Genomic DNA, 26,499 nt, shown 5'->3' on the forward strand with positions numbered 1-26,499 from the left:
TTCAAGATAAATTTAAGCTTCTATAAATAAATCCCAGTAATATACACAATGTGGGAAATCACAACAAATTATACACTGACGAGAGAGAGAGAGAGCTGCAAATGAAGTCGAAGCTCAACGCCGAGAATTCAACAGCACCTTCAATCTTGCCATCAACTATGTACAAGCCACCACCTTTCCTGTAAAATCTCGCAGTCTGCTGCACCTACGTTTAAATTTTCTCATTCTATTTACACAACAGATGCAAATTTTATGCCACCGATTTCTTTCATGGGAAGGTGTGGAGTGATCCGTCTGCTGCTTCTTCGTTCATTGAAAATATATCGACAGGGACGTTAGTGCAGTTAAAGAGGCTCTCATCCTTGAGACTAGCATTTGAGGAAACTTGTGAATGATCTAGGAATATCACTATTACAGTGATATCGTCGTGGAAATGGCGCCTTACCCCCCTTTCAATTCTTCTTATATCGTCATATCTCAATTGTCTTTTCCTTGCAGCCTCACCGATGGCAGCTCTTACCAATCGCTTTGCTATTCCCTGTAATTAAATTATGAGCAACTCTTAAGTTCTCAACATCTTAAACTTTTACAAAACAGAAAACTAACACAGAACTGAACTTTGTCGGGGCCTTACAGCTCTTGGATTTTTGGAGACGATTTTCACGGCTGTTTCATCATTCAAATGCTCCCAGAGACCGTCTGTTGCAAATATCAAAAACATGTCCTGTGGCTGTAACTTTCGAACTACTATAGAGGGTTCTGCTGTCATTACAGGCTTCTTTAAAGGAACGGGCATGCCAAAGTGGTGAAAGAGAGGATCCCTGTTAAACTCAGGTTTCTTCAAGTAGACATCACCAATTGACCTTGAGACCTACCAAGGGGAGGTTTCATCAGACAATAAGCACAGGAAAGTACCAACGAGCTAAAGCAACAACTCACAAGAATATTACATTCACTTTCACAAGGTATTTAGGATTTATAAAGTTGACTACCACCAAACTGAACTTTCGTCATAAGGCCGCTGGAGCATGTTTGCTATATGTGTGTTTCCGTAATGAGCCTGAAACTTGTAATATCTCTTAATTGCATATGAGAGCGGACTTCAACAAATGAGATACAAAGAATCCACTCGACCATGATTTGCTAGTCACACAATACAATACATTTTAGGCTTTAATGAGCATTTCATGAACCACCATCCCATTTGCTTCAGATACTTAAATTCTTAGCTGCCTAGAAAGCGGCTAAAGAGTAAAGAGGAAAACCTGTGAAAGTAGATGGATCTGGAAAAACAATGAGAGAATACCATATCCACAAAAAAGTGGACTTTTCCTTCGTACTCATCAAGAAAGAAAAGCTGTAAGATACGGTTCATGCAATGCACCTAATCAGAGCAGGACTTTCTAGGACGAGGTTCATGCCCTCGAACAATATGCTGTAAGATGGCAATAATGAAAGGCATGAGACGATTAGCCGTTTGTATTACCGCAGGACAAAACAACATATTACAGGGAATCTCCTCTTCATAGGACTAGAGCTAATAATCTCGGACATCCTAAAGTACAAGCACACAATTTCATTACGCTCGTACCACAAAGTTTCATAAGATTCTTTTAGTTGCAGTAGGGGACAAGTTTCCCCAGATTCTTATGCATCACTGAAATCAAACCTCGGGTTCAGATTCCAAATAACTTTACCATTTGAACTAAGTTTTTCGAACAACCCCTAAATACGTTAACCAATAGAACCATCATAAATTAACACTACACTACACTACAATGAAGGTAACTTGAATGAAACTCTAGTATTCCACTAGTATCTGAAATAATGATCAGCAAGATGATTCACGAACTGAAAGAAAAAAAAAACCCACATTTAGTACCTGAATAATGCCCTTAATTCGCCAAACTCCACGCGTAAACACCACAATGTGCGCATCATCAGGGTGAAGATCCTTAACCTCCTTCCTCACTTCCTCCACTGCAACATTGTGATCCGTAGACAACCGCTCTGCCACCACCGCCTGCCCATCCGATGATCTCCTGCCAAGAACTGCCCTCGAATCTCCGAGATTAGCCACATATAAAAGACCATCCGCAATTGCACCAACCAGGCAACACGATCCTACTGAAGCAATCTGCGGCCGCACCATCCATGATCGCTTAACCAACTCCAAGAACTCCTCCTCTGTTGCATCAAATGCCTGCCTTATCACATTCTCCGACAGTCCACCTTGTTCGGTTGCAAACTCTGAGGGAACAACAAACAACCTTAATTTCGAAGAAAAACACAATTCCTTTGTTCTTTTTTGTTGAAATAAATGTTAAAAGGAAAAGAAATAAAAGTAGCATCTATTTTTCTTTCAAATTGCTTAGCCAATAAAACTAAAAAAATCTGTGAGATCAATAAGTCAACTGGGAATCTTCCTGGTCTCAATACATATATCTCCTAATTGAAATGAAAGAAAAACAAGAACGTGTGCATTTCTGCAGATGGGCGTACTACTCACTGTGAAGGAAGGGGAAGAGTCGGTTGGTAATGAAGCGGGAAGCTTCAGGGCCGCCATGGCCGTCATAGACTCCAACGTACGTTGCGAAAGGAGATGAGAACACCTGTCCCTGATCTTCCAGCGCCGAATTTGCTTGAACCACTGCAATCGAATAGTCCCCAGAAGAGTGTTGCTTGAGGTCCATGTGCCAAAGCAGGCCATCGCCGCCGTCTCCGCCACCAAAACACTTCTCCAACGGCCTCCTACACATATCCAACATCATTGTCAACTTGGGTTCTCTGGTTGTACTTGGATTTTCCCTATGGTTTTGGGGAAAAACAGGAAGAGGAATTCGCGGGTTTTGGTTTGGTAGTTGGGGTGATGTGTTGGAATAAAAAGAGAGGGACGTGGGGATCCCGTGTTAAAGGGTAAATGAAGGATTATATTGGGTGAGGCCCAAAAGCCAGACTTTGGTGCGTTTTAACTTTTAATGATGGTTTTTGGGACTAGTTTTTTTATTTTTTATTTTTTTGCGAATTTCTTTTGAACGGTTAATTTTTTTGAATTATAAAAGCTTCATTATTCCTTCTCCCTTTATATGTAAATAGATAGATGATTAGCGATTTAATGAAACCAATTAGTCGTTTACTTAAAAGATGGGGTTTTAATTTTGGAGTGTGGTGGTGAGTGGACGGAGAAAACTTATCTAGAGCTTTGTTAGACGAAGGAGAAAGAGAAGGAATCATGTTCTTTATTATCTTTATTAAAATTTTGGAAAACAAGTGTTATGGTGTGTTTTAGGAATATGGGATAGGACTCACAACTCATGAAGTCGTGGAGACCCCTTGATTTTCCGAGGATTAAGTCTTTGGTTTTGCCATTTGACTTATGATCCATGATAATATTAGAAAAAGAAGAAGGAACCATTTGATTCTTGTTGTTGAAGTACATGAGCTTGTTTGGAAGAGCTTTTTAAATAACTAAAATCGTTTCTTAATTATCAAAAGCACTTCTGATTATGTTTGGCAAAACAAAAAAAAGTTAAAAGAGTTTCTGAGTTCAAAAAACGTAATAGACATTTTCAGGGAGCATTTGAACTTTTATTAAAAAAAATTGATTTGCTTTTAATATAAGCGCTTTTATTAGAAGTGATTCTGAGCATAAGTGCTTTTTAAAGAAGAAGCAGTTCCAAACGACCCAAACATTATTATTGTTGGAATTAAATTTGCACGCTGCCATGGAGGTTAGAGACGCACAAATCCATTTACATGCAAAATAGTAAACAATCATAAGTAGCTAAAGACTGAGGTGTGCCGATCAAAGACTCTCCGACCGTCAAGTTAGTCAGCAATATTATGAAACTCAAGCATAGGCAAGAGAATAAGTGTGTGATAATTGTGTTACTAGAGATGAACCATAGAAGAGTGTATCTATACCATTTGAGAATGAGACCTTTTTCGGATCTGTATTAAACCAGGAGATCCCAAATGATATCTAGAAAGTTAATATTGCATTCTCTTAGGAGTGTAATTACTTGCGGCGCATGCCAAAATTATAAGAAACTTGTTGATTACTTGTTGGATTAGGTTTTCATATCTTGTGGAACAGGCATGGTCAATTTGAGTGAAGTCATCGGATTTCGCCCACTGCTTTGGAACTGGATGATAATGGCATCACTGCTCTGTTTATTCAACTCCGTTGGGAAGATGTTGAGTCCATCAAAGACTTTTGGGGTATTTGCATCCTGATCAGTCTTACTTCGGCCCTGAAAAATCACGACCCCACAACTATATTCGACTAATATAAGAACGAACTTGTAATATCCTGAAAATTTAAATATATGAATTAGATATTCATAATTATGAATATGTGGAGAAAATCGAAAATAAATCGATTTATGGTTATGAAAATTTAATTGAGAAATTTAAAAAAAAAATTCAGAAATTATTATAATTTACGTCGTAAAATTTATCGATAAGTGAAAATAACGAAAATGCTCCTAGTTGGTTTAACGTAATTATACAAGGACGTATTTTATCCTCATATATTTTATCATATTTCTTGACATATTTGAATAGAGGATGACTCAACGAGCGTGTAGGCGAAAACCATTTGTGAAACGAAATTATAATGAAAGAGATATAAACGATCAAAGCCAAAGGTAAAATGGTCATTTGACCACTAATCTGGAAAGCTCTAGATTTGGCTGGAGGAGTGGCCTGGTGGAGATAAGCCACGTGTGTAGCTATGGTTGGGGGAAAAAGAGAGGAGACAAATGAGAGGGAAGAAAAAGGGGAAAGGAGGGAAGAAAAAAAAAAAAAAAGGAAAACTAATAAAATGACTTGAAAACTTTGAGTTTTAATGATAAAAACAAAATAAAGGGTAAAGTGAATAGTACCATGATTGAGTTTTTAGTGTAAAAATGTGGTTTTTCGTTAAAGTGAAAAGTACCGTGGACTTTTCATTAGAACACCCAAAAAAAAAGGGGGAGGAGGTGGCTCTTCCATAGCTTTTGGAAGAAAATTCTTCTTCATTTTAGACAAAAATTGGAGAGGGAGTGTTTGGCAGAGAAATTGAGAGTTAGAGAACGTGATTGTGAAGGAAGGATTTAGAGATTTGAAGGGTAAATTCCTTGTTCCTTGATTATCTTGAATTTCGAATTTAATTTCCTAAAGTTGAATTGAAACTGCCATGATATATTTGGAGTTCTTAGTTTTATTTAGGGTTTTCTATCATTCAATGAACCAGTCTGAACATGAATTAGAGTTGGGTAATTCGGATTGGGTTTGTAGATCAAATTTCTTGATTAAGGGTTTAGTTCAAAAGGTCAATGTCTTGTTAATTTTGAGCCTTGTTAGTTTTGGATGTTGTATGCATGACTTTTGGACTACCTGGAAGTATTTTGGGATTTGTTATATGAATTGGGAGTGGGCTGTTACGTAAGTTGTAAAGAAAACTCAAGTTTCAAGTAGCCTTCTTTGGCTCTTAATTTCTAGGTCTTTATGTGCTCCTTTGGACAAAAATTTTAGTGTGTTGAAAGTACATATGTTCATGATCGTAACCCAATTGTTTTCACTCAGTTCCATTGAGTTTTGGTTGATCAAAACCTTATTTAAACTTGGGTCGCAAGCTGCCAAACAGCAGCAGAAAACTGGGTTTCCAGTTTCAACACTCCATTTTTCTTCTTGGCATAACTTCCAATTTAGAGCTCCGTTTTCTACAAAATTTATATGCTTTTAAAGTACAGAACACAAGCTTCAAAACCCATATATAATTACACGATTTGGTTTAGTTTTGAATGTTCCAAAGGGAGCCTAAACTTGGTCCAAGAGTGCTGTTTTTCTAAAATGTGTAAAATGGATTGTGAACTACGCTTGGCTTGATCCCTCTGAAGGGTACGTAGGCAGTCTAACGAGAAGTTAGATGCAGCCATAAAATAAACGAGATTAAATATTAGTGGAAAAATCATCAAAGAGAGAAATGTTAGTATAGTTAATAACATAAAGGGTAACTATGACATTTTTGTGCCTATCACCGTAGTTAGCTTTCGTATAAAATTTCCGGAGCGTTGCAGAACTATTTGATATCAAGGTCTCAGAGTGGGTGAATTGAAAAGAAAGAAAACAAACCCTAGGACAACTCTCCCTTGTCAGTTTCAATGGCAGGTGTTTTGAGTCGTCTTTGGTAACACCGGCCATCCTATTCATTATGGCTAGCTCATCTCTATAGTTCCAACTTTCTATTTAATTATTGAGAAATGTTAAGGAAACTCTCTCAAAAATAGGACTCTTCGTAGAATCTCAATCACCTCATATTTTTATTACAAAGTTCCATTCCAATTTTATTGGATGCCCCCCCAAAGAGGAACTATGCCCCAAAAAGGAACTATTTATCACAAAGTACAATCATGTTGTCTTACAATCATGTTGTCTAATAGAAGCATCTCTCATTTATCTTTGAATTTTTTATATTTTCTAAAGGAGAAATTAGGTTCTCATCTCTCTTTTTGCTACCCCATTGGTTAAAACCTTATTCCTTTTCAATTTTTGATCAAGGTTCTTGAGTATTAATAACATCATTAATTATTTCAATAATAAAGTTTTTTTTTTATTTTTAAATTTATTCCTTTAGTGTTAAAAATGTTACAATTTGTATATTTATATTTATGACTAAATTTTTTATCATATATTTTTATTTTTAGTTTGCACCTATTTTTAATTTGCAAATTTTTTTAATTTGTACCAATTTTCTTTTCAGTTTTAATTTGTACACATATATTAATTTCTTTTTGTGCCTATTTTTTTTAAAGTTTTATTTGTATTTGTACCCATCTGTTTACCATCACGTGACATTGTATAATTAATCTATGATAGAAAAATTATGTCACATCACGGCCCGGGTTGGATCACTTCCCGGGCCCGTTCCACCACCGTAGCATGATATTGTCCGCTTTGGGCTTACCATTCCCTCACGGTTTTGTCTTTGGGAACTCACGAGCAACTTCCTAGTGGGTCACCCATCATGGGATTGCTCAAGCCCCCTTCTCACTTAACTTCGGAGTTCCTACGGAATCCGAAGCTAGTGAGCTCCCAAAAGGCCTCGTGCTAGGTAGGGATGAGAATATACATATAAGGATCACTTCCCTGGGCGATGTGGGATGTCACAAATTACATATGGTATATTTATGTTTTATGGCTAAACTTTATATCATATATTTTTATTTTTATTTTGTACCCACTTTTAATTAGCAACCTTTTTTTTTAAATTTGTAGTATTTTCTTTTTAGTTTTAATTTGTACCCATGTATTAATTTCTTTTTTCGCCCATATTTTTTAAAATTTCATTTACACTCATAATTTTTTAATCTTTTAACACTATGGATACATTCTTTTGCCATTTATTATTTCCCATTGTTACATAGTTTTTATCCATTTATTCAATCAAAATATTTGAATTTTTTTATTGTAGTTGTTTCTAATAGTATTATAATGAGGAATTTTAAATTTATCGGATTATAAATCTCATAAAATATCAAACAATTAATGTCAAAACTATAAAAATATCAATATTAATAGTAATATAATGAGGTGTACAAAGTCAATGAACTTTGATCAAACTTTCAATACCATAAAGATTTTAGTCAAAAAGTGTTAGGGACTAGGGACCAGACACCGTATCCAAAGTATCAATTTTCTAAAACTCGACTGCATGCATGCATGAACGCTATTCTCCTCAGCTCTTGGAATGTTACTAGGAAACAACCAAATATGTATTTCCTGTAAATTTAGTAGAGATGTGAGGAGACCAAAAAAGTCGATATCAACGTCGAAGTTTCCTGTCGAGTTAAAAGTTGGCCATTCCATTACAACTAGGTCAATTAAATACTTTGAACAGACAATATGCTTTAGAAAATTCCGCACTCTTTGAATGTTTTTGGAAATGTGCTTTCTCCCGTCCCCAATTCATTTTCTTTTTCTAATGAAATATTTCAGAAGAAATTTCTGGGTTAATAACCAACTGAAAAGAAAAATATAAAACACATAGTTTAGCATTTATATAACAAGGATCCATTGAAACTCACACCACTAAGATATGCAGCACTTAATACTACGGTCTAGTTGTATTTCTTTTCACTTGTTAGTGAGATGTTTTAGGTTTGGTTCTTACCAAATGTGAATTTGAACCACATTATTGCTATCCTATTATGAGGCTTAGCCCACACCCACACCCACACCCACATCCTCTTAGTGTAGATAATATTGTTTATTCAAAACAAAACAAAACAAAAAATAAAAAAAAAAAATATGAGGCTACAAGCAACAAGTGGTATACATCATATCAGCCAAAAATAAAAAATAGAACGTAGAAAGCAAGGCTACTAAAAAACAATGTAAAACAAGAGATTTAGCACTTTCTTGATAAGTTTCCAAGAAGAAACTTACAAGTTAATTTCTTAAGATGCAAATGAAACCCCACTTCCACATTTATAAAGAAAAAAAAATTGTAAATGATAAATTTTACTATCTAGCTTTTAATTTGGTTTGGTTTGATTTGATTACATGTTTGAGATTTTGTCACCCGACCTAAATCAAACGGAACTAACAATTTACACATTGATATTTAGATGATTTTATTTTACAAATTTAAATCTTTTTATTGGCTAATAATTAGGTAAGCAGAAAGAAAGTTGATTTTCAAGGTTGATGGAAAATTAAAGCTCTTTGAGTTGTAACTATATATATTGATCACTAAACTTGGAAGTTTGATGTTATGTTGGATTTTAGGATGATTTGATGTATCATAAGAAAAGTATGTTGCAAATTATTGAATTTTCGTAATTGGACTATAAGGTTGAAGAAAAATGAAAGAATAACAAATAAAATTAAGGCTGAAACCATCAGTACCAAAAGGTTTAACATTAGTTTGATTTGGTTCAGTTTCTTTAAGAATTTTTGTTAAACTCGAATCAAAGAAAATATGTTAGGCCATCTCCAACCGATCCGGCCAGAGGGTCAGATAGCCGAAAATAGACCGAAATGACACGAAAACCGTCTCCAACCGAGGGCCATGCCAAATGGCTCGTGGGCCCCACCAGGCCAAAAAAAAAAAGAAAAAGAAAAGGGCCAACCGGCTGGCCTAACGCAGCCAGCCAGCCGGCCCAGGGCTGGGTAAAAATTTGAATCCAATGGTAGCTGACATCAATTACCGTTGGTTTTGAAATTTTTTTTTTTCAACCAAATTAAAAAATTTCCCCTTTTTTTCCTATAAATACGTAAGCCATTCCTATATAATTTCACAATTTCATACTATCTCACTTCTTTCTATTTCAATTCTTCACATTCTATTTTCTTACCTCTTCCAATAATCTTTCCTTCAATTTTTTCAATAATTTTCAAATGGCCACATCTGCAATGAAAGGTAGGGCTTAGACCCGAAAAGAAGATGAAGCTCTTTGCAGGGCTTATAGATGGGTTTCGGAAGATAGTGTGAGGGGGACTTCTCAAACAAGTGAAGGTGTTTGGACTCGTGTGTCCAAAAAATACTATGAGTTCTACGAAAGCACCACTTCACTGAATACCCGAAACTTCAAGATGGAAGAAACATCTTCATCCAAGTTTGAATAAATGACATCAAACACTATTAATAACTGCGAGTAGACATGAAAGTGGTGTCAATTACTACGACGAAGTAAGTGTTTTCACAATTTATTTTAAATATTTAATTATATTACATTTAATTTTGTAAATTAATTTCCTTTAATTTTTGTAATTATATTTTCTAGGTATGCCAAGCGAAGGAATTGTATATGGAGGGCAGCTCGAAACCTTTTCAACATCACGGTTGTTGGGAAATTTGCAAAGGGTAGGTGTTATTTGAAGATCCACCTCAACACAGAGTAGGTTTTACGCCAGTGTTCGGAACTGCATCCTCAATTGTAGATGGGGATGAAGATGGATCTCCTACCATTCAAGAAACAAGGGTAGAAAATATGTCTTTAGGTGAAGGTTCCATACCTAGGGCTATGGGACGAAACAAAGCTCGAAAATTGAAGGAAAATGGCAAGGCAAATGATGATATTTCCTTTCAACAGGAAGTGGCTGCCTCTTTGCAATTCATGGTAGAGCAAAATACCATTGCTGTGGAAGAAAGGAACCGTAGGCATGAAGAACGGGCCAAACAAATACAAGAAGAGATGAACGATAGAAAGATGCAAAGGAACACTTTGAATTACACTCCAATGAGTAAGGCCTATTTTGGTAGGAAAAAGAAGAAAATTATGGCCCGATGGCAGTTGTTTACCTTCAACTATACTCCTATAATGACGGATGATGAAGATGATGATGATTATAGGCTTTAAATTTAAGTTGTTGTAGTTTTTAAATTTAAATAATAAATTATGCTTGGCCCTCGGTTGGAGATGATTTTTTGTCATAGGGCGTTTGGCCTATGGTCCTCTAGCTCATCGGTTGGAGATGGTAAGAAATATGGCTCTACATTGTTCATTAAAATATTAATTTCTTGGAGGCCCTCTGGCCCTCTTCCGGTTGGAGATGGCCTTATTTTTTAATTGGTTTGGTTATCATTTTTGAAGGGAAACAAATTGGAACATGTAGACTCCTAGTTTGACGGCATTTTGGGTCTACTATGAAGTCGCCCTCTGGCCCTCTTTCGGTTAGAGGTGGCCTTAAATTTTAATTGGTTTGGTTATCATTTTTGAAGGGAAACAAATTGGAACATGCAGACTCCTAGTTTGACGACATTTTGGGTCTACTATGAAGTCGGGTTTTAAAGCCATCTCCAATGGCTGGCAATGTGCCCAACTAAAGCTCAATTTGATTAAAAACCCATCTTCATTGTTTGTTCAAATCGGGCTGGTTTCGGTGAAAAATAATTGTGAATCGAACCAAATTACACTGTTGAGCTCAGGTTCAATTGGGTTTCGTTGAGATTTAAAAGCTCAATTATGTCAAATTTGGCTCACAAATTGAGTAGATCTAACTCAATTGCGGCTTCTAATGTTGTATGTTGTCATTGATGGCTAAGCAACTGAGAGGGGGGGGGAGAGGTAAAATGTGAATGAGTAAGGGAGATGTGAATTATATTTGAGCCACTGGGTTTGGTTTTGGGGAGATGGATGGTTTAATATCAAGGACGAAGGGAGTAGTTCGGTTCAGCTTGGTTCAAACTGAAGGTTAATATAAATGAATTCATAGTCATATCGATTCATACTCATTTGGTTTGGTTTGGTTCAATATAAAAGTTATACTTTGTGGAAAACCAAACCAAATCATAAATCCGGTCCAATTTGGTTGTTTTTCATCCATCTGTAGAATGTCCATACTTCTTGTGTCAAAACCTATTAGATTTTTAGCAAGCTCCCCATTTCTTGTCGTTGATTGCCAATTGTAGATATAGTTGGAGTCTCGTTACCATGTGATATTTTATGTAATCCATCATTTTCTTTCGAGTTTATGCGTTGTTGCCAAAAGATAAAAACCCTACCACTTTTTTCTTTTCCTTGTTTAGTTTTCTCAACAGCTCTCTTAGATTTTTTTTTTTTTTTTTTTTTGCCTTTTTCCAAACATCTTTTTCCCATTCTTTTTGAACTTTGAAAGAACTTCTTGAGTTCCCTCTTCCATTAGCTTTTCACCACCTCTCCCCTTCTCTCTCTTTCTCGTGTGCCCTTATAACAGTCACGAATATAGCATCCACCCAAAAAGCTTCAACTTACTCACACTTTAATCATGACTACCACAATCACACCCACCCATGCTTAATCATTGAATTTATTTATTTAAACCTCAAATTCAAAGCTAATTATAAAAATTAAACCCAAAGAGCCTAAAAGTTTAACAACAAATAGCAAAACTAATGTAAATATTATTTCAAATTAAAGCGAACCAAAAAAAAAAAAGGATAAACAAATGATAGTTAAATAAAGCAAATTGCAGGCATGCTAGAGAGCATATAATTGTTTTTCCATATTTCAAGCTTTCATCAAGAACGCTAAAACCTTCTAAACATTGGATCCACGTATAGCTTTCTAGAGGAAAGCCTTTTTTACACTAGAAAAAAAAAGACTTTTGCACACCATTCTTTCTCTCTCGACACAACTGCGTTTACCTACATGAGGAATGTTAGCAGTTTTCTCATTTCATCCACATGCCTATCTTTCTCTCTTGACACAACTATGTTTATTCAGCATGAAGAATGCTAACAATTTTCTCATTTCTCCTTATACCACGTATACTCAACTTGCACTCAAAAACTAAATTTCAATTATATTAAAATCCCATTTTTTTCCTAAAATATAATTGAAATTTTAATTTGTCAATCAGAAAATAACTTAGTGTTGGTGGAACCGATGGACAAAAATAAACGAGTGTGCAGAAAAATAAAAGAGACGTACAAAAATCATTTTCCTTTTTAACTTCCTATCCCCACCACCGGTCGTCGACCACCATCACCACCGCCATAAACTTTAAACATGCACAGGAAAAGGAGAGTTTGCATGCGACTGCTGCTTTAGCCATTCATACGTTCTGTGATGTGAAAGGGCCTGCTTTTCCTTTTGCTTACAACTTTGCTGCTGCTTCTTGTTATTCTTCCTCGTCATCATCTTCAACTCTATCGCTACTTTTTCTTCCGACGCGGCATGCATCGAAGCAGCTGCTGCCGCTCTTACACCACCATCTTCATTGATGTGACTTGCACTAGTACTCCTACCGCTGCTCGATCGGCTCTTGAAAATCGCGTTATCAGACGCCACCGTTTCGATCGAGCACTTGCAGCCATGAACACTGCTAAAAAAGCTCTGCTTCTTCTGTTTCAAATTCTCCGGCTTCAAACCACTAATAGCACTAGCAGCATTGTTGTAACTGGATATGAAACTTGTACTGTTGGTGCTACTAACGCTGCTATTTCGACTGACGGAATTTCTCGCGTTGTTATTCGCTCGAGTACTGGTACTACAATTGCTACGAAGTACCTTGTTAAAATCCTGCAATTCCATGTCGGGAGTGCGCACCAATCCCAACCGGAAAAAATCCCACATCGAGGACTTATGATGCCGGCTGCCCGCCTTTTCTAATCGAGAATTCGGAATTTTGATTTGCAGTTTTGGACTTGGTTCTGTGTAGAATTGGTTTCTTGGTCTTGTTGCTCTTGGCTTTGAAGCAATGCCTGTTGTGGTGGTGGTGGTGGTGGAGCTGGTGCTGCTGCTGAATGATGAGTTGTGACTACTTCTGCTTCTGCAACTGCTGCTTCTGAGCCCGACACCGCTCAACGGACACTGACTGGTTGGTCTGTTGGAGTGGGTATCTGAGCTGATGGAGAGGCGGAGAGGTAGAATTTGGCCTTGGAAGAACACTTCATCTGCAGCACACATTTTTGTGTCTGCCAACAAATTATTCAACCCGCCACGCTTCGACGAACAGAAATCAAATTCTTGATCTTGCTTTTCAATGGCGACATGGGAAGACTCAGATTTGAGATTGAGATTGGAAAATTGTGTTTGATCCTGTTTGATCAAATTCACTGGAAGATCACAGAGTGACACTTCTTCCTCTTCATCTTCTTCTTGTTCTTCCTCCAATTCGTCAGCGTCGGAGGCAAAATCTTCGTCAAGAAGTACTCTTTCTTGTTCATCATCAGCAGCAATGTTTGGAACTGCTGCCATTGTGTTTCTGAACTGAGGGTTGCAAGGATGTTGAGAAAATGAGAGGATTATAAATAGAGTTGGGTCAGAGGCTTTAGAGGGTGTGAGGAAGTGAGACATGTGGAATATAAACAGAAGAACATCCCAAATTTAAAATATAAAAAATATAGGGAGTGATTTTTCCACTCGCTTTATCTTTTAATATTTTTTTTTATTAAGTATGAGGTTTTAAGTTTGGCTTTCTTTGTTTGAAAAAAAAAAAAAAAGTTTAGCTTTCTTAATGACAAGTTCAATACGAATTATGGATAATTCATTGTATGATTCAGTACAATCTCATTTGCACTATTTATGTATACAAAAGAAAAGTGATTTCAAATCACTCTACACAAGGAGATATTCTCCATTGATATTATTGCATAATTCCAATAATGCTTGTTGCATGTTTAAAAGTCACCTCAATTATCTAATAGATGTTTGTCATGTGACGTCACCCGATAAAGAAGAAGATAATAAGTATCAACTATCAAGTAATATATTTATCATGAACCGTTCATGTGTATTCTCTCATTAAAGATGCAAGTCTTATTCATAAGAATATCTGGACTACTGGAGAAGTGAAAACGATGTGTGCCAAAATATATATGATAAAAAGCAAGTGGAGTGCCGAAAAAGCAATAAAGGAGGAATGGGAGAAGGGGGGCAGGGCAGGCGACCCAGTGGCATAGTGGTGTCTCCTCTTCTTGTTTGGGAGTGACGAAAGGAAGTGTGGAATTTGTGGCCTCTGGGGCCGGCCATTAGCTGAGACCGAGTTTGTCTCTATCGAAATTATGAAATCAAAGTGGATTGCCTTCCATTGCATCCCAAGCTCCAAGTGGTGTAGTACGATCGTTTATGTTCATTCATGGGAGTTGAGATTCCTCCTTTCTTTTTCTTTTTTTCTTTCTTTTTTTTTTTTCGGGTGATTGAAGGTGTTTCTTTTGTTTATATGGCTGATCATATAGAGGATAGTCTTATAAAATAGATAAAATAATTATGAATGAATTCATTACATCATGTGATGGGGTGGCAGTAATTTTATTAAGATTATTAAGGTTTAGGCCAGATTTCAGTGGTTGTAAAGTAAGAAGCATTAGCGGGCCAACTTGGTTTGGTATTGCTATGCTTTGAAAAAAAAAATTGTTTCTGCTGTACTATGAGAATAAGCAGCTATGAAATAAAGCAGAGTGTTTGGTAAACTTTTTTGTAATAGTGCTTTTGAAAAAAAAAAAAAACAGTATTATAGTGTTTGATAAACTTTTATGTAAAACAGATGTGAAAAAAAGCTAGGTTTTGCAGCTTTGTGTTTTTGACTTTTTTTCACTTCAAAAAACCGAAAACCAAACCGAACCGAAACTACCAAACCGAACCGAACCGAATTTGGTTGGTTCGGTTTCGGTTTTTGAGGTTTGGAAACCGAACCGAATTGAACCGAACCGAAAAAAAAATCATATATAAATACTAAAAAATACATGTTGTCGTCGAGGTTTGAACCCTTTCCTTACAGGTTGGGGTTGGTTGTTGCAAGCCAACTTGACTGTAGGCTTTGTGTTGTTATAATTGTACCAGTAATTTATTTATAGGTTTCTTATGTTTAATGCTTTATAAAATTTCTTAACTTTACAAACCCTAGCTGTCTCACTCCTATTTCATTTCAGATCTCAAACACCTCTTTGTTCCGTCCGCTGCTTCCTCTTTGCCTTTGCTTCCTCTCTTTCTCTCTCTCTCTCCCTCCCTCTCCCTCTCCTTCCTCTGTTCCTCCAAATCACTCTCTCTCCAGTTTTCTCCTGTCCTCCTCGCGGATTCCTTCTTCCAAACCATGATTTTCCCTCGCCCTTTTCGAGATCTGACAAAAAGAGGAATTGAAAGAGCTTGCAACGATCATGGCTATATCGCTGCAACAAAGGTTGTGGTTTTATTTATTTGTCAGTTCATAGGTTTTTAATTGTATGGTTACCCATTTGAAATTTATGTAATTTAAGGTGAAAAAGTTTGTATTTTTCTCTAAATATGTTTTGGAATTTTCTAGATCTATTGTGGACTTGACTATGAATTTGAATGTGGGCACTGGGCATACGCTATTGAAGTCCGATTATGGTATTTAGAAGAACCCAATTGCTTTTTTTTTTTTCGATTTGCATCGATCAGTTAATTTGTTGAGTTATTTCATGATTTTGTAAATTTTAAAGTTTTTGAATTTTGAATCCTGACGATGTACATTTCCTTGAGGAATATATGTTTATGTATTTGCTTAACTTTTGAAAATTTGAATTCGTTCTGCTTGATCACAAGTAGTTGAATTACTTGAATATATTCAGGATTTTGAGGCTCTCAATTCTTTGATATATGAGAACTTGGAGGTTGATAGGTAGGTTCCTTCCATTTACATCATTTAAAAATAAAAATAAAAAATCGAAAAAAACCAAAACCGAACCGAAAAAAACCGAAACCGAAAAAAACCGAACCGAAAAAAAATGAACCGAACCGAACCGAACCGAAATTTCGGTTTGGTTTCGGTTTTGGCAAAAAACCGAACCGTTTTGAACCGAACCCACTCCAACCTAAAACTATGTAAAAAAGCTGAAGCTGAATGTTTACAACTTTTTTTGATAGCTACTTTTTTTAGAATCACCTCAGTACCAAACTAGGGCTTATTACGTTGGACTTCTGTAAATCCGATTCTAGAAGCGATTTTTTTGGGTTATGAGTTTTGCCGAGAGTCTCATGTGTGAAGAGAGGTCTGCTCGGCGAAATATAATAATTTTGTGAATAATAAGATATAGTTTAAAGGGATATGTCTATCTAATTAAAGATGAAGTCTTGGCCAAAGAAGTTTTGCAGTTGAGAATAAGTCCAATGAAGAAAATTCGTCGAGGATTTTAACGTGGGTTAGGACGAACCAAGGTGTATTTTCACCTAGGTTCATTAAAGGGATACAGCTAACCAGCCGACAGTGGCGGAGCCAATGTGGGTATTGGCTGCTACTGACCCCAACAACTTCAAATATCTCCCCTTTAAATACTTAAATGACTCTTATAATAGCTAAGGCAAGCACAATAGAGAGACCATTTATTCGTTTTTTTATAATTAAAACATACCAAAGCTACAACGTTTTCAAAATAGAGACAACTTTTCTAGTGATCAATATTGTAAAGAATCCACATCATATGAAAAAATGGTTGAATGATAGCTTGGTTGTATACAATAAAAAATGAATGAAAATCAATGGTTAAATAATAACATAATTATATACGATGAAAAATATATTTGATTATGTTGATTGTGATACGACGTTTCTAAAATATGAGAACATATCGTCGCCAATTACAAATGAAAGTATATATATTTAGTTTTCAGAAGCTTTTTGTTCGTGACCCCATTACGGTAAATTTCTAAATCTGCGACTGCTAGCGGAGGTGGCATAGTTAAATCTCTCTTTGGCCCAGCACAAATATCAACTTGTTTCAAACCGAGAAAGTTCGAGTTGGCAACCTGTGAAAACTATTTAACATTTAAGAGAATAGATGAGGAAGTTGTGCTAGTGCCGATGCTGCTTGCGCTAGTCATTAGATTACTGTTTTTGTGTGAAAATTATCTCCAAATCACTGAAAAAATGCAACCATTGTGACAACACTTATAATTGTACTTGTTCGTTAATGAAATGCTATCCCTTGTAAAAAGAAAAGCCTCATTCATGATGTAGTTAGGTCCTACATTTACAAAATATAACATTCCTTATAAATGTATGACAATTACCACCAGCGAGTGGAAACTAAGAGTATTACAGAAGCAGTCCCAAAATACATTGGTTTTTAAGTTTACCACTTCTTGATCCCTCCCTCACAAGATTGAAGAATATTCAAAATCTATCAGATATACCTAGTTTGCCATCGTGATTTGATTCAATTCCAAAGTAATGTCCCTTAATCTTGCCTTCTCCAAGATCAATTGTAAGAAAATGATTAAAGGAATGTATTTGATAAACACACACACGCGCACACACATATATATATATATGTGTGTGTGTGTAATTACAATACACGAAGAAGTTGAGCGACCAGAATATGATTGTTAATGTCTTCATTTTAAGAAAAATGCCGGAGTCGTCCCTACGCCTACGGTCATCGAATAATCAACATCATCCATCATCCCTGCAACACACAGCTTGAATCAACTACATGATCCCAAAACAAAATGCAATCCATACCAAACGCAAGCTCGCATTTCTATTGAATCTTCACACAAACACATGCATTGTATTACCAATGAGATTTTTTCATAACAAAAAGCTAAAAAAAAAAAAAAAAACAAACAAGCAAGGAAACTAAGTTAAATTAAGGAACTCCTTGTTGGTGAATAGCTTCAAGCGCAGAAATATCACCCTGAGAGGAGACAGTGGCGCCGGAAACGGTGGGGGCTTCGGTGGAGCCAGCACCTCGCCCTGGCTCCACCTTTTGGTGGCCTTCTGTTCCATATGCCTGGCGCTTGTAATCCTCCAGGTTATCATACTGCAGGTACGGACTGTCCTTCATCGGCAGCCCTTCCTCCACCTTCCCTTTTGCTTCGCCCTCAGCTGGCTTTCTGCTCTGCTGCTCTTGGTTGCTCGCCATCTCAGAGATCTCGATTTCTAGGCTATTTGTCTTCCAATATTTCACTGGTTTTCTCGTGGTTTGAATGGCTTTTATGATGTTTTGGTAGAGCTCTCTGACTCTACCACGTGTTCGGATGAGGACACGTGTCGCGCAACGTAGCTGGTCAGCTACTATTTTCTTGTGCGGCATGCTACATATATCGACCACAATAAAATCGGATAAGCTAAAAAAAGGACAACAGAGTCGGATCTGGATGAGACACGAATTACGATCCAATTCATATGAATGAGAATTCTTTCTTAATTGTCTTTGTGAGGATTCTGGAAATTTTTAAATCGTGACTGTTTATCGTATATAGTACGGTTAAAAATTATTTTAAATATTTTCATTTAAAATTAAACATAAACAGTATCTGACAAAAACCGACCGCACGATATACGATGAACATACACGATTTGAGGATCTCCGATCCGAAGAGGATCCTCATTCCAGTTCTTATAGTTTATAGATATATGATATGATTTTTTTTGGTCAATTGGAATTCCATTAAAAAGCAACATGGAGAAGAGGATACAGATAGACTCTTTAAAAAATGAGAAGATAAGCACAACTCTTACATAGAGCAGAAATAGACATGTTCCAATAAGTAAGAACTAGCTATCTAGCCAAAAAGGCTACCAAAAAATCTACCTACACCCAAAATGGAGGGGCTATTCCCACCCCACATGGGGATTATACAAAAGGATGACAAGGGAGGCCATCCCTAGACAGAACACCGACAAAAGAGGGAGCGGGCACATAGTCCCATTTCGAAGAGCACACCCTCTATATCGCCAACGATGCAGCTGCTTGAGCTGATTTGTTTGCTAACCAAAGAATCCATTTCCAATGAAGAGAAGAGAACAAGCAAGCATGTCTCCTTATTTCTTCCACAATTGGAATGATTTTCCACATACCTTTCAAGTTTCTTTTCTGAATTATGTCCATAACAGTTTTGCAATCATTTTCCAAAACCACATTACGATGATCACTAAAAGCCACAAGTTCCAAACCTTCAAGTATAGTTTCAGCTTCCATTTCCTCAGGTGACGACCGAATCAAATGGATGCAACTCCCCCCAGTTAGACTGTCCACTGAGTCTCTCATAACAACTCCAATGCCAACTGCTAATAGATTGCCCTTCCAAGCGCCATTTACATTAACTTTGATCATGGGATACGTAGGAGGGCACCATGCAATAACCTGCACTCCACTCCCATTATTCCCTCGTGCGTGACTGATTCTAGATCGGTGACTCATAATTTCAGCAGTGGACAAACGGCATTTGTGGTTCACTTGGACAGGATTGGGAATATAATCATTGAAAGACACCCTACACCTTTCTTTCCAAATTTCCCAGCAAGTAATCCCAAGAACAATAATGAGCTGATTATAGTCAGGTTCCAGAGACGATTCGTTCATCCCTAAAAACCATTTATCAAACCTGGTTATACAATGTGGGCTCGGTAAGTAGCTCAAATGAGAGCCAAACCACACCAACCGAGTCCATGGACAAAGCAGCAACGTGTTCAATCGGCTCATCATCTACCAGGCAACTAGGGCAACATGAGTTGTTTGTAAGATGTCTTCGAGATAGGATCAACTTGGTTGGGAGAAAAGAAAACATAGCTCGCCACAAAAAGTTCCAAATCTTGGGAAGTAACTTCACACTCCAAACAAACTTCCATATTTTCTTGTCGACTTGATGAGAAAAGTGTTGGTGGACAACATTATTTTGATATTTAAATTTGAAAGTCCAAAAGTAACCACTTTTTAGTGTGTACGCACCATCCTTCATCCAAGGCTAGATAAGATGATTCAGGCTATCCAACAGGTAAAGCAGGATAGGACGAATTAGACTCATATCTTTTTCCTTCAACAGATGCTCATATATACTCAAATTCCACATTGAGTCTTCTCTCCCAATCAAGTCACACACAAGAGAAGAAGCACATCCCGGTAGAATTGCTTTAGGAGTGGGCTTCCGTCTTTCCATATTGGGGATCCAGTTGTCATTCGATATCTTCACAGTTTCACCATCACCAATCTGCCAAAAAGCACCATTTTCCAGCATTTTTCTACCCTCCAAAAGGCTAACCCAAGCCCATGAAGGCAGTGAACCTCAAGTTGCTTGAATGAAGTCACAATTTGGAAAGTAACGTGCCTTAAGAATTCTGACCCATAGAGCGTCGGGGTTGCAAATGATTCTCCAACACTGGTTCCCAAGAAGAGCATAATTGAAACTTTCAATATCTCTACATCATATTCCTAATTCAGACTTGGGGTTGCATAAACTTCCCCAGCTGCTCCAATGAATCTTCTACTTGTCCTCACAATCTCCCCACCAAAAATTGCTCATATCTCCATTAATAGCTTTGCATAAAGTGGTGGGAAATTTAAAGCAAGCCATCGGATAAGCCGGGACCGCGACAGCCATGACTTTGATAAAAACTTCTCTCCCCTCCATTGACAAGTGAGAGGCCTTCCGACCCTTAATCCTCTTCGAAATCCTTTCTCTGATGTAACCCAACACTGCTTTTTTAGACCTTCCCCAAATAGACGGCAATCCCAAGTACACCCCCGAGTCATCCGTAGCTGGAATTCTTATAATTGCACACATTTCTATCTTGGTATCCATCGGAGTATTGTCACTAAAGTAGACATAAGATTTATCATAATTGATTTGTTGCCCCGAAGCAACGCAATAAACATCAAAAATCTTTATAATATTGTGACATTTCTCCACAGTGGCATGAAGGAAGAAAAGTGAGTCGTCGGTGAAAAAGATATGTAATAGCATGGGGCCACCTTTGCTAATAGTCATCCCCTGCACAAAATTCGCATTAGTAGCATAACATATGTTTTGTGAAAGCACGGTCACTCACCAAGATGAAGAGGTAGGGAGATAAAGGATCCCCTTGCCTCAATCCCCTTGATGGGTTGAAAAACTTCCCCGACTTCCCAGTGACCAACATCGACAAAGAAGTAGTTCCAACACAACTCATCACCAACGCCACCCAAGAAATATCAAACCTCATTCTCAACATAGTCTCCTCCAAAAAGTCCCACTCCACCCTATCATAAGCTTTGTTTATGTCTAATTTCAAAGCCAACTCACACCACTTTCCTTTTTTCTTGAGTTTCAAGTAGTGGTAAGCTTCATGGGCTACAAAAAGATTGTCATGGATTTGACGGTTAGGCACAAAAGCATTTTGGTGGTAGGATATAATATTTGGTAGGATGGTTTTGAGGCGGTTGGAAAGAACTTTCGATAAAATCTTGTAAGAGTTGTTGCAAAGGCTAATATGTTTGAATTGGCTTGTATTTTCTGGGTTAGGGACTTTTGAAATGAGGGCAATATGGGTTTTGTTGAGTTGGTGTAGATATAACAAACCATCCATAAATTCCTTGGTTGTCCCTACTATCACTTCATTAACAGTATCCCAAAATTTGTGGTAAAACAGCCCTAGAAAACCATCAGGGCTAGGGGCCTTCAAGGAGCCAAGTTGAAAACATGGAAGTTTTTATGGGAAGTGCTGATTTATCACAATATTAATTAAACGGCTCAACGATTTTGAGTTGTTATATTTTACACAAATGATTCATAACGGATGGCATAACTGTTTCGATTATGGTACATAATTACAGAATGCGGTGAAGAATGAAGAAGGAAAATAGAAATAAGTGCACAAAGAAAGATAGGTCAATAGTAGTATGTCCTGGTAACACTTGAAAATGTGAATGACTTATAAGGTACGAATGTATTGCCACAGTAGCGTTCCGTATCAATAAAGTTATTACATGTGTAAATTTTCATTAAATGTCTTTATTTTATTTGCATAGAATGTTACGTAACGATGTATCTATGCTAAGTAAATTGCACTTCCTAAAAATAGCATGTTGGGCGTGGCCCCCATGGCTAAAATTTTTCAAGTATCTGTGGAAGGGAAAGAGGAATGGGCTTTCATTTTGTGGATCTACGCAGGCCATAGGAGCTCTTAATTTGACACTTTTTTGTTCGTTTTCTACAATCTAATGTTTGGGTTGGACATTCAATTTGAGCATCTTGGAATGACAAGGTATTCATTTCAACAAGGCAAATGTAATCTCTGAAAAGCATGAGACAACTTGGGACTCAAGACATCTTTTATAAGGCCATTTAGTGATGCTACATATTTCTACTTACACAAGTTACACAACTTTGAGGTAAATGGATGAGGTAAAACTTAAGATACTACTTTACCTCAAAATCCTATAGCTCAAGTTATGAAAAACAGGAAGCCAGACAAGTGAATTCGCCTTTGACAAGAATTGAAGTTAAGACGCTTTTCACTTACAAGTAAAAAGAAATATTATTAAACCGTAATACTAAGTGACGTTCTCTTAACCATTTTAGCTACAAACTTCAAAGAAAATAGGATCCAAAGATTCCAAAACAATGGCTGCTGCTGTCACTCACTTATCCAATAATTATTCCAACATATGATGATTGACGACATTGACGGGCTTATGCAAATACATGAAATATTCTATCAAATACAAATCCCACCACCCAACCATCCCATGCATTAACTTGCATACTCTCATACAAGTCTGTAAACACACACGCACACGCACACGCACACGCACACTGTCTCAATTCTCAGCTCCTTTAATCCTAAGCTGAAAATTAACATTAATTACCACCTTAATCATTCATTCTTAGAAGATTAATTTTGGCAATTAATCACATCCACACCACTCTTTGAGTGAGTGAACCTTTTCCCCCCTAATTCCAGCTCATTGCTATTGGGCTTCCCACAACATGCTTCCCGTCCGACCACTCCAGCCTCCCGAAACTGTTCGCATTCAACGGCGCCGAACCGGAAGCACTAAACGTCACCGTATAGGCTTTCTTCTCGTTCACCTGACCAAAACTCAGCGTGTCGGGCTCCACCGTTATCTTCACGGACGGGTTGTCCGACGTCACTGTTGCCTTGTACGTTCCCGCCGGCCCCACATTCGTTACCGTCCTCGTGTACTTCGCTACATTCGTCGACGTCGTTCTGTCCTCGAAGTTCACCGCGAACGACGGGTAGTTAAGGTCCCTCACGCTGTACCTCCTTTTCTCGTCGCAAGTGTACGATCTTTTCGCCAGGCTGCTGATCTCAGACGCCGAGTAATTCAACGCACACAGAAAGTTCAGATAATCGTCCACCGTTAGATCATAGACAAGTCCCGGGTTGAGGGCCGATATAGGATCCACGTGTCCTGCACCGTGATCGAACGGCGTGGATGGCTTCCCGGTAGCCACATCCTGCAACTTCTGCCCGTTCTTGTACGCCGTATACGCCGTGGTCATGAGCGCCGATCGAATCGCCGCCGGGCTCCACTCCGGATGCGCCCCCTTCAGCAGCGCCGCCAGCCCACTCACGTGCGGGCAAGACATCGACGTCCCGGAGATAATATTGAACGCCACGCGTCTCGCATCGATCGCAAGACCCGTGGGTCCCGCCGCACCTGACCACCCCGCTAGGATGTTGACACCTGGAGCAACTATATCGGGTTTCAGTATATCCGCTGTGATCGAATTTGGGCCCCGAGAACTAAACGCCGCGACCACCGGAGATGGCTGGACTCCGACTTTTGTCCCCTCGAATAAAATCGTGGCGGTCGGGTTCGGATCCGAGAATAAATAGCTCTTGATGACGTCGCTGTTTCTCTGACCCACAGACGTGGCCGGTAACAAATGAGCGTCGGCCACCAGTTCTTCGCCGTTCGCGGCGGTGTTAGCCAAAATCATGCCCAATCCTCCCGCAGCTTTGACCACGGCCCCTTTTTGGACTCTAGCATTGACTCCGCGGTCGCACATCACTATCTTTCCCTTCACTTGTTCGGGACTCAAAGTCCCCATCATGCATAGATTCCCGGAAGTGGCGTTGCTCGCGTTACCGGCATAAATAAACGGCGTCAAGGCGCTTGGCATTGAGTTGGAGTTGCCGCGGTAAAGCGAAACACCGGAGAAGTTTTTGCCGTTACCGAGGCTGACGAAAGCGGGGAAATCTCGATCCAGTGTGCCTGCTCCCACGGTTGTGATCCATGGAGCCGAGTTCGACAAGCTATAAGCACTGGGGCCCGCGTTTCCAGCAGAGCACGAGATTAAGATGCCCTTCTCCATCGCTGAGAAAGCTCCCATCGCCACGCTGTCACGGAAATAGTCCGAATTCCCGCCACCGAGCGACATCGAGAGGACATTGACGTTGTCGTCGATTGCTTTGTCCATGGCGGCAAGAATGTCGGAGCTGAAACAGCCGCCGACCCAGCACACCTTATAGGCGGCGATTCTGGCGTGCGGGGCCATCCCACGGGCGGTTCCTGGCGCGTACCCTAATAGACTCGCGCCGGGGACAAAGGAGCCAGCGGCGGTTGTCGCGGTGTGAGTGCCGTGGCCGTCGTCGTCGCGCGGGGATTTGGATTCTTTGGACTCCTCGATGGGGCCCAGCGTGGCCTCGTAGCCTTTGGCGAAGTACCTGGCGCCGATTAGTTTGCGGTTACAATTGGAGGAGTTGAAGTTGGTTCCAGATTCGCACGTGCCATTCCAGGAGGAGGGCACGGGTCCGAATCCGGTGTCATCGAAGCTCTTGCTCTCGGGCCAGACGCCGGTGTCCAGTACTCCGATGATGACGTCACCGGCCGAGTCTGACTGGGGCATTGTCTCGGTGGTCTGGCCGAGTCCGAGGAACTCGGGGGTCCGAGTCGTGTGGAGCTCGTACTTGAGTTCAGGAAGCACGGAGAGTACTCCGGGTTGTGAACTGAGCGACGCTGCTTGCTCCGGCGTCAGCCTGGTGGAGAAGCCGTGGATGGCAGAGGTGTAAGTGTAGAGCATTTCGGCCGAGTCGGAGACCGATTTGAGCGACGAATCGTACCAGTGGGTGTGATGCTCAAAACTCGCGGGCATTTGGGATTTGGCCATGTGGACGATGTAAGTTGAAGGCGTGGTTTTGGGGTGGGAGACATCGGTATTGTCCGCCGCCGCTGCTGCAGTGGAGAATCGGCAGAGAGCCAGAAGGAGATGAAGCACAAAAGAGGTAGACATAATGGCCATTCTGTTCAGCTTAGCAGCTGAAATCTCAGTCACTGTATATTCTTCACTCCCTGTGTTTAGAAGGGAGTGAGAGACCATAAAATGGAAGAAGAAGAAGAAGCAGCTTTAGTGACGCCCGCTTTTAATACAGAAATGGAGAGAGAGAGAGAGAGAGAGAGAGAGAGAGGGTAGGGTTTGGATAGCTGTAATGGTGAAAGAGTGAAAATAATAATCATGGCTCATGGGACAGGAGCGTAGAAAAAAGGGGGCGGTGGGTGGTTGTCCGGTAGCTTGAATGCTTTGAGTTTGAGTTGGGACAAAAATGTGAGTGAGTGAGTGGAAAGCTGGGTGAATTGGCTTTCATCACATGCATTCTTGCAGGCTTTTTTATTCTTTTTCTAAGCCTATCCTCATTGCCTTTGTACACTAGCCTATATTCTCCATTTTTCCTCGGGCTGAGTTTCTTTTGTTTTCACACTTCAGATACTGTTATGTATCGCCCAGTCACGTTAAATTGCAATTAAATAAGATATTAAAGTGTGATTAATTATACAAAGTAATTGAGTTTGGGCGTAAACCCACTTGGCAAACCCTATTCATCGTAAGAACAACTACTAATTTGATAAGACCATCACTGAAACATCATTTTACAAGAAATCACTTCAATAAAAAAAAAAGTCATCTATGTATACATAACCAACCAACATTAGTCTAAAGAAACATTCTCAATAACAATCTAACGACCAATCGTGATAATTAGTAAATTTTTTGTAAGAATGATCTTTGATTGACTTGGTCTAAAAAACAAAAAGCTCGGATTGCGGAGCCACATAGATGCGAGGGTTGTCCAGCGCTCATCCTGAAATTTCACTTTTACATTTCTTTCATTATCTTAAAGGTCCCTCTTGACGTAGATTTTTGGTTCCACCACTGGCTCGGATGGTGGATCAACACGCCCGTGAAACGAACAGTTATAGCACTACAATATAAACATATAATATGACACAACCCATGCCGGGGGGGTCCCACTATGTTCAATCATTTACTATTTTTCCCAACTAGAATCCAATTCTTCAATCCGATAAACTTAGAAATTTCATGAGAGATGGTTGAGACCTGAGAG

At 38.8% G+C, this 26,499-nt stretch overlaps 4 protein-coding genes across 4 annotated transcripts; all 4 read right to left on the reverse strand.

The window, feature by feature from the left end:
• Positions 1-2,908, reverse strand: LOC103928715 (probable protein phosphatase 2C 78). Its single transcript, XM_009337792.3, has 4 exons — positions 2,510-2,908; positions 1,883-2,250; positions 635-871; positions 1-538 (listed from the first exon to the last, which is right to left on the reverse strand). Exons 1-4 carry the CDS (start codon positions 2,769-2,771, stop codon positions 269-271), a joined length of 1,137 nt encoding a protein of 378 aa, XP_009336067.2. The 5' UTR covers positions 2,772-2,908; the 3' UTR covers positions 1-268.
• Positions 2,909-12,315: 9,407 nt separating this feature from the next.
• LOC103928714 (uncharacterized protein DDB_G0271670) lies at positions 12,316-13,884 on the reverse strand. The gene has a single exon (XM_009337791.3). The coding sequence runs from the start codon at positions 13,764-13,766 to the stop codon at positions 12,471-12,473; it is 1,296 nt and encodes a 431-aa protein (XP_009336066.2). The 5' UTR covers positions 13,767-13,884; the 3' UTR covers positions 12,316-12,470.
• Positions 13,885-17,633: 3,749 nt separating this feature from the next.
• On the reverse strand, positions 17,634-18,348 carry LOC103928731. The gene is made up of 2 exons (XM_009337812.3): positions 18,064-18,348; positions 17,634-17,833 (listed from the first exon to the last, which is right to left on the reverse strand). The coding sequence occupies exons 1-2, from the start codon at positions 18,290-18,292 to the stop codon at positions 17,763-17,765; spliced, it is 300 nt and encodes a 99-aa protein (XP_009336087.2). The 5' UTR covers positions 18,293-18,348; the 3' UTR covers positions 17,634-17,762.
• Positions 18,349-22,624: 4,276 nt separating this feature from the next.
• Positions 22,625-25,532, reverse strand: LOC103928713 (subtilisin-like protease SBT1.7). Its single transcript, XM_009337790.3, has one exon. It carries the CDS (start codon positions 25,473-25,475, stop codon positions 23,082-23,084), a length of 2,394 nt encoding a protein of 797 aa, XP_009336065.3. The 5' UTR covers positions 25,476-25,532; the 3' UTR covers positions 22,625-23,081.
• Positions 25,533-26,499: the final 967 nt, after the last annotated feature.

The sequence above is a fragment of a genome, unplaced genomic scaffold (genome assembly GCF_019419815.1).
Source record: "Pyrus x bretschneideri cultivar Hongxiangsu unplaced genomic scaffold, Pyrus_bretschneideri_v1 Contig59, whole genome shotgun sequence".
Taxonomy (NCBI): Eukaryota; Viridiplantae; Streptophyta; class Magnoliopsida; order Rosales; family Rosaceae; genus Pyrus; species Pyrus x bretschneideri.

Excerpts from the sequence above, each read along its gene's own strand:
- LOC103928714 (XM_009337791.3), bottom strand. The coding sequence starts at position 13,766 with ATGTCTCACTTCCTCACACCCTCTAAAGCCTCTGACCCAACTCTATTT.
- LOC103928713 (XM_009337790.3), bottom strand. The coding sequence starts at position 25,475 with ATGGTCTCTCACTCCCTTCTAAACACAGGGAGTGAAGAATATACAGTG.
- LOC103928731 (XM_009337812.3), bottom strand. The coding sequence starts at position 18,292 with ATGGCGAGCAACCAAGAGCAGCAGAGCAGAAAGCCAGCTGAGGGCGAA. Across the intron at positions 17,834-18,063 it reads CGCCACTGTCTCCTCTCAGG|GGATGATGGATGATGTTGAT; the intron begins GTGATATTTCTG and ends TGTGTGTTGCAG.
- LOC103928715 (XM_009337792.3), bottom strand. The coding sequence starts at position 2,771 with ATGATGTTGGATATGTGTAGGAGGCCGTTGGAGAAGTGTTTTGGTGGC. Across the intron at positions 2,251-2,509 it reads ACTCTTCCCCTTCCTTCACA|AGTTTGCAACCGAACAAGGT; the intron begins GTGAGTAGTACG and ends TTGTTCCCTCAG. Across the intron at positions 872-1,882 it reads GAATTAAGGGCATTATTCAG|GTCTCAAGGTCAATTGGTGA; the intron begins GTACTAAATGTG and ends TCCCCTTGGTAG.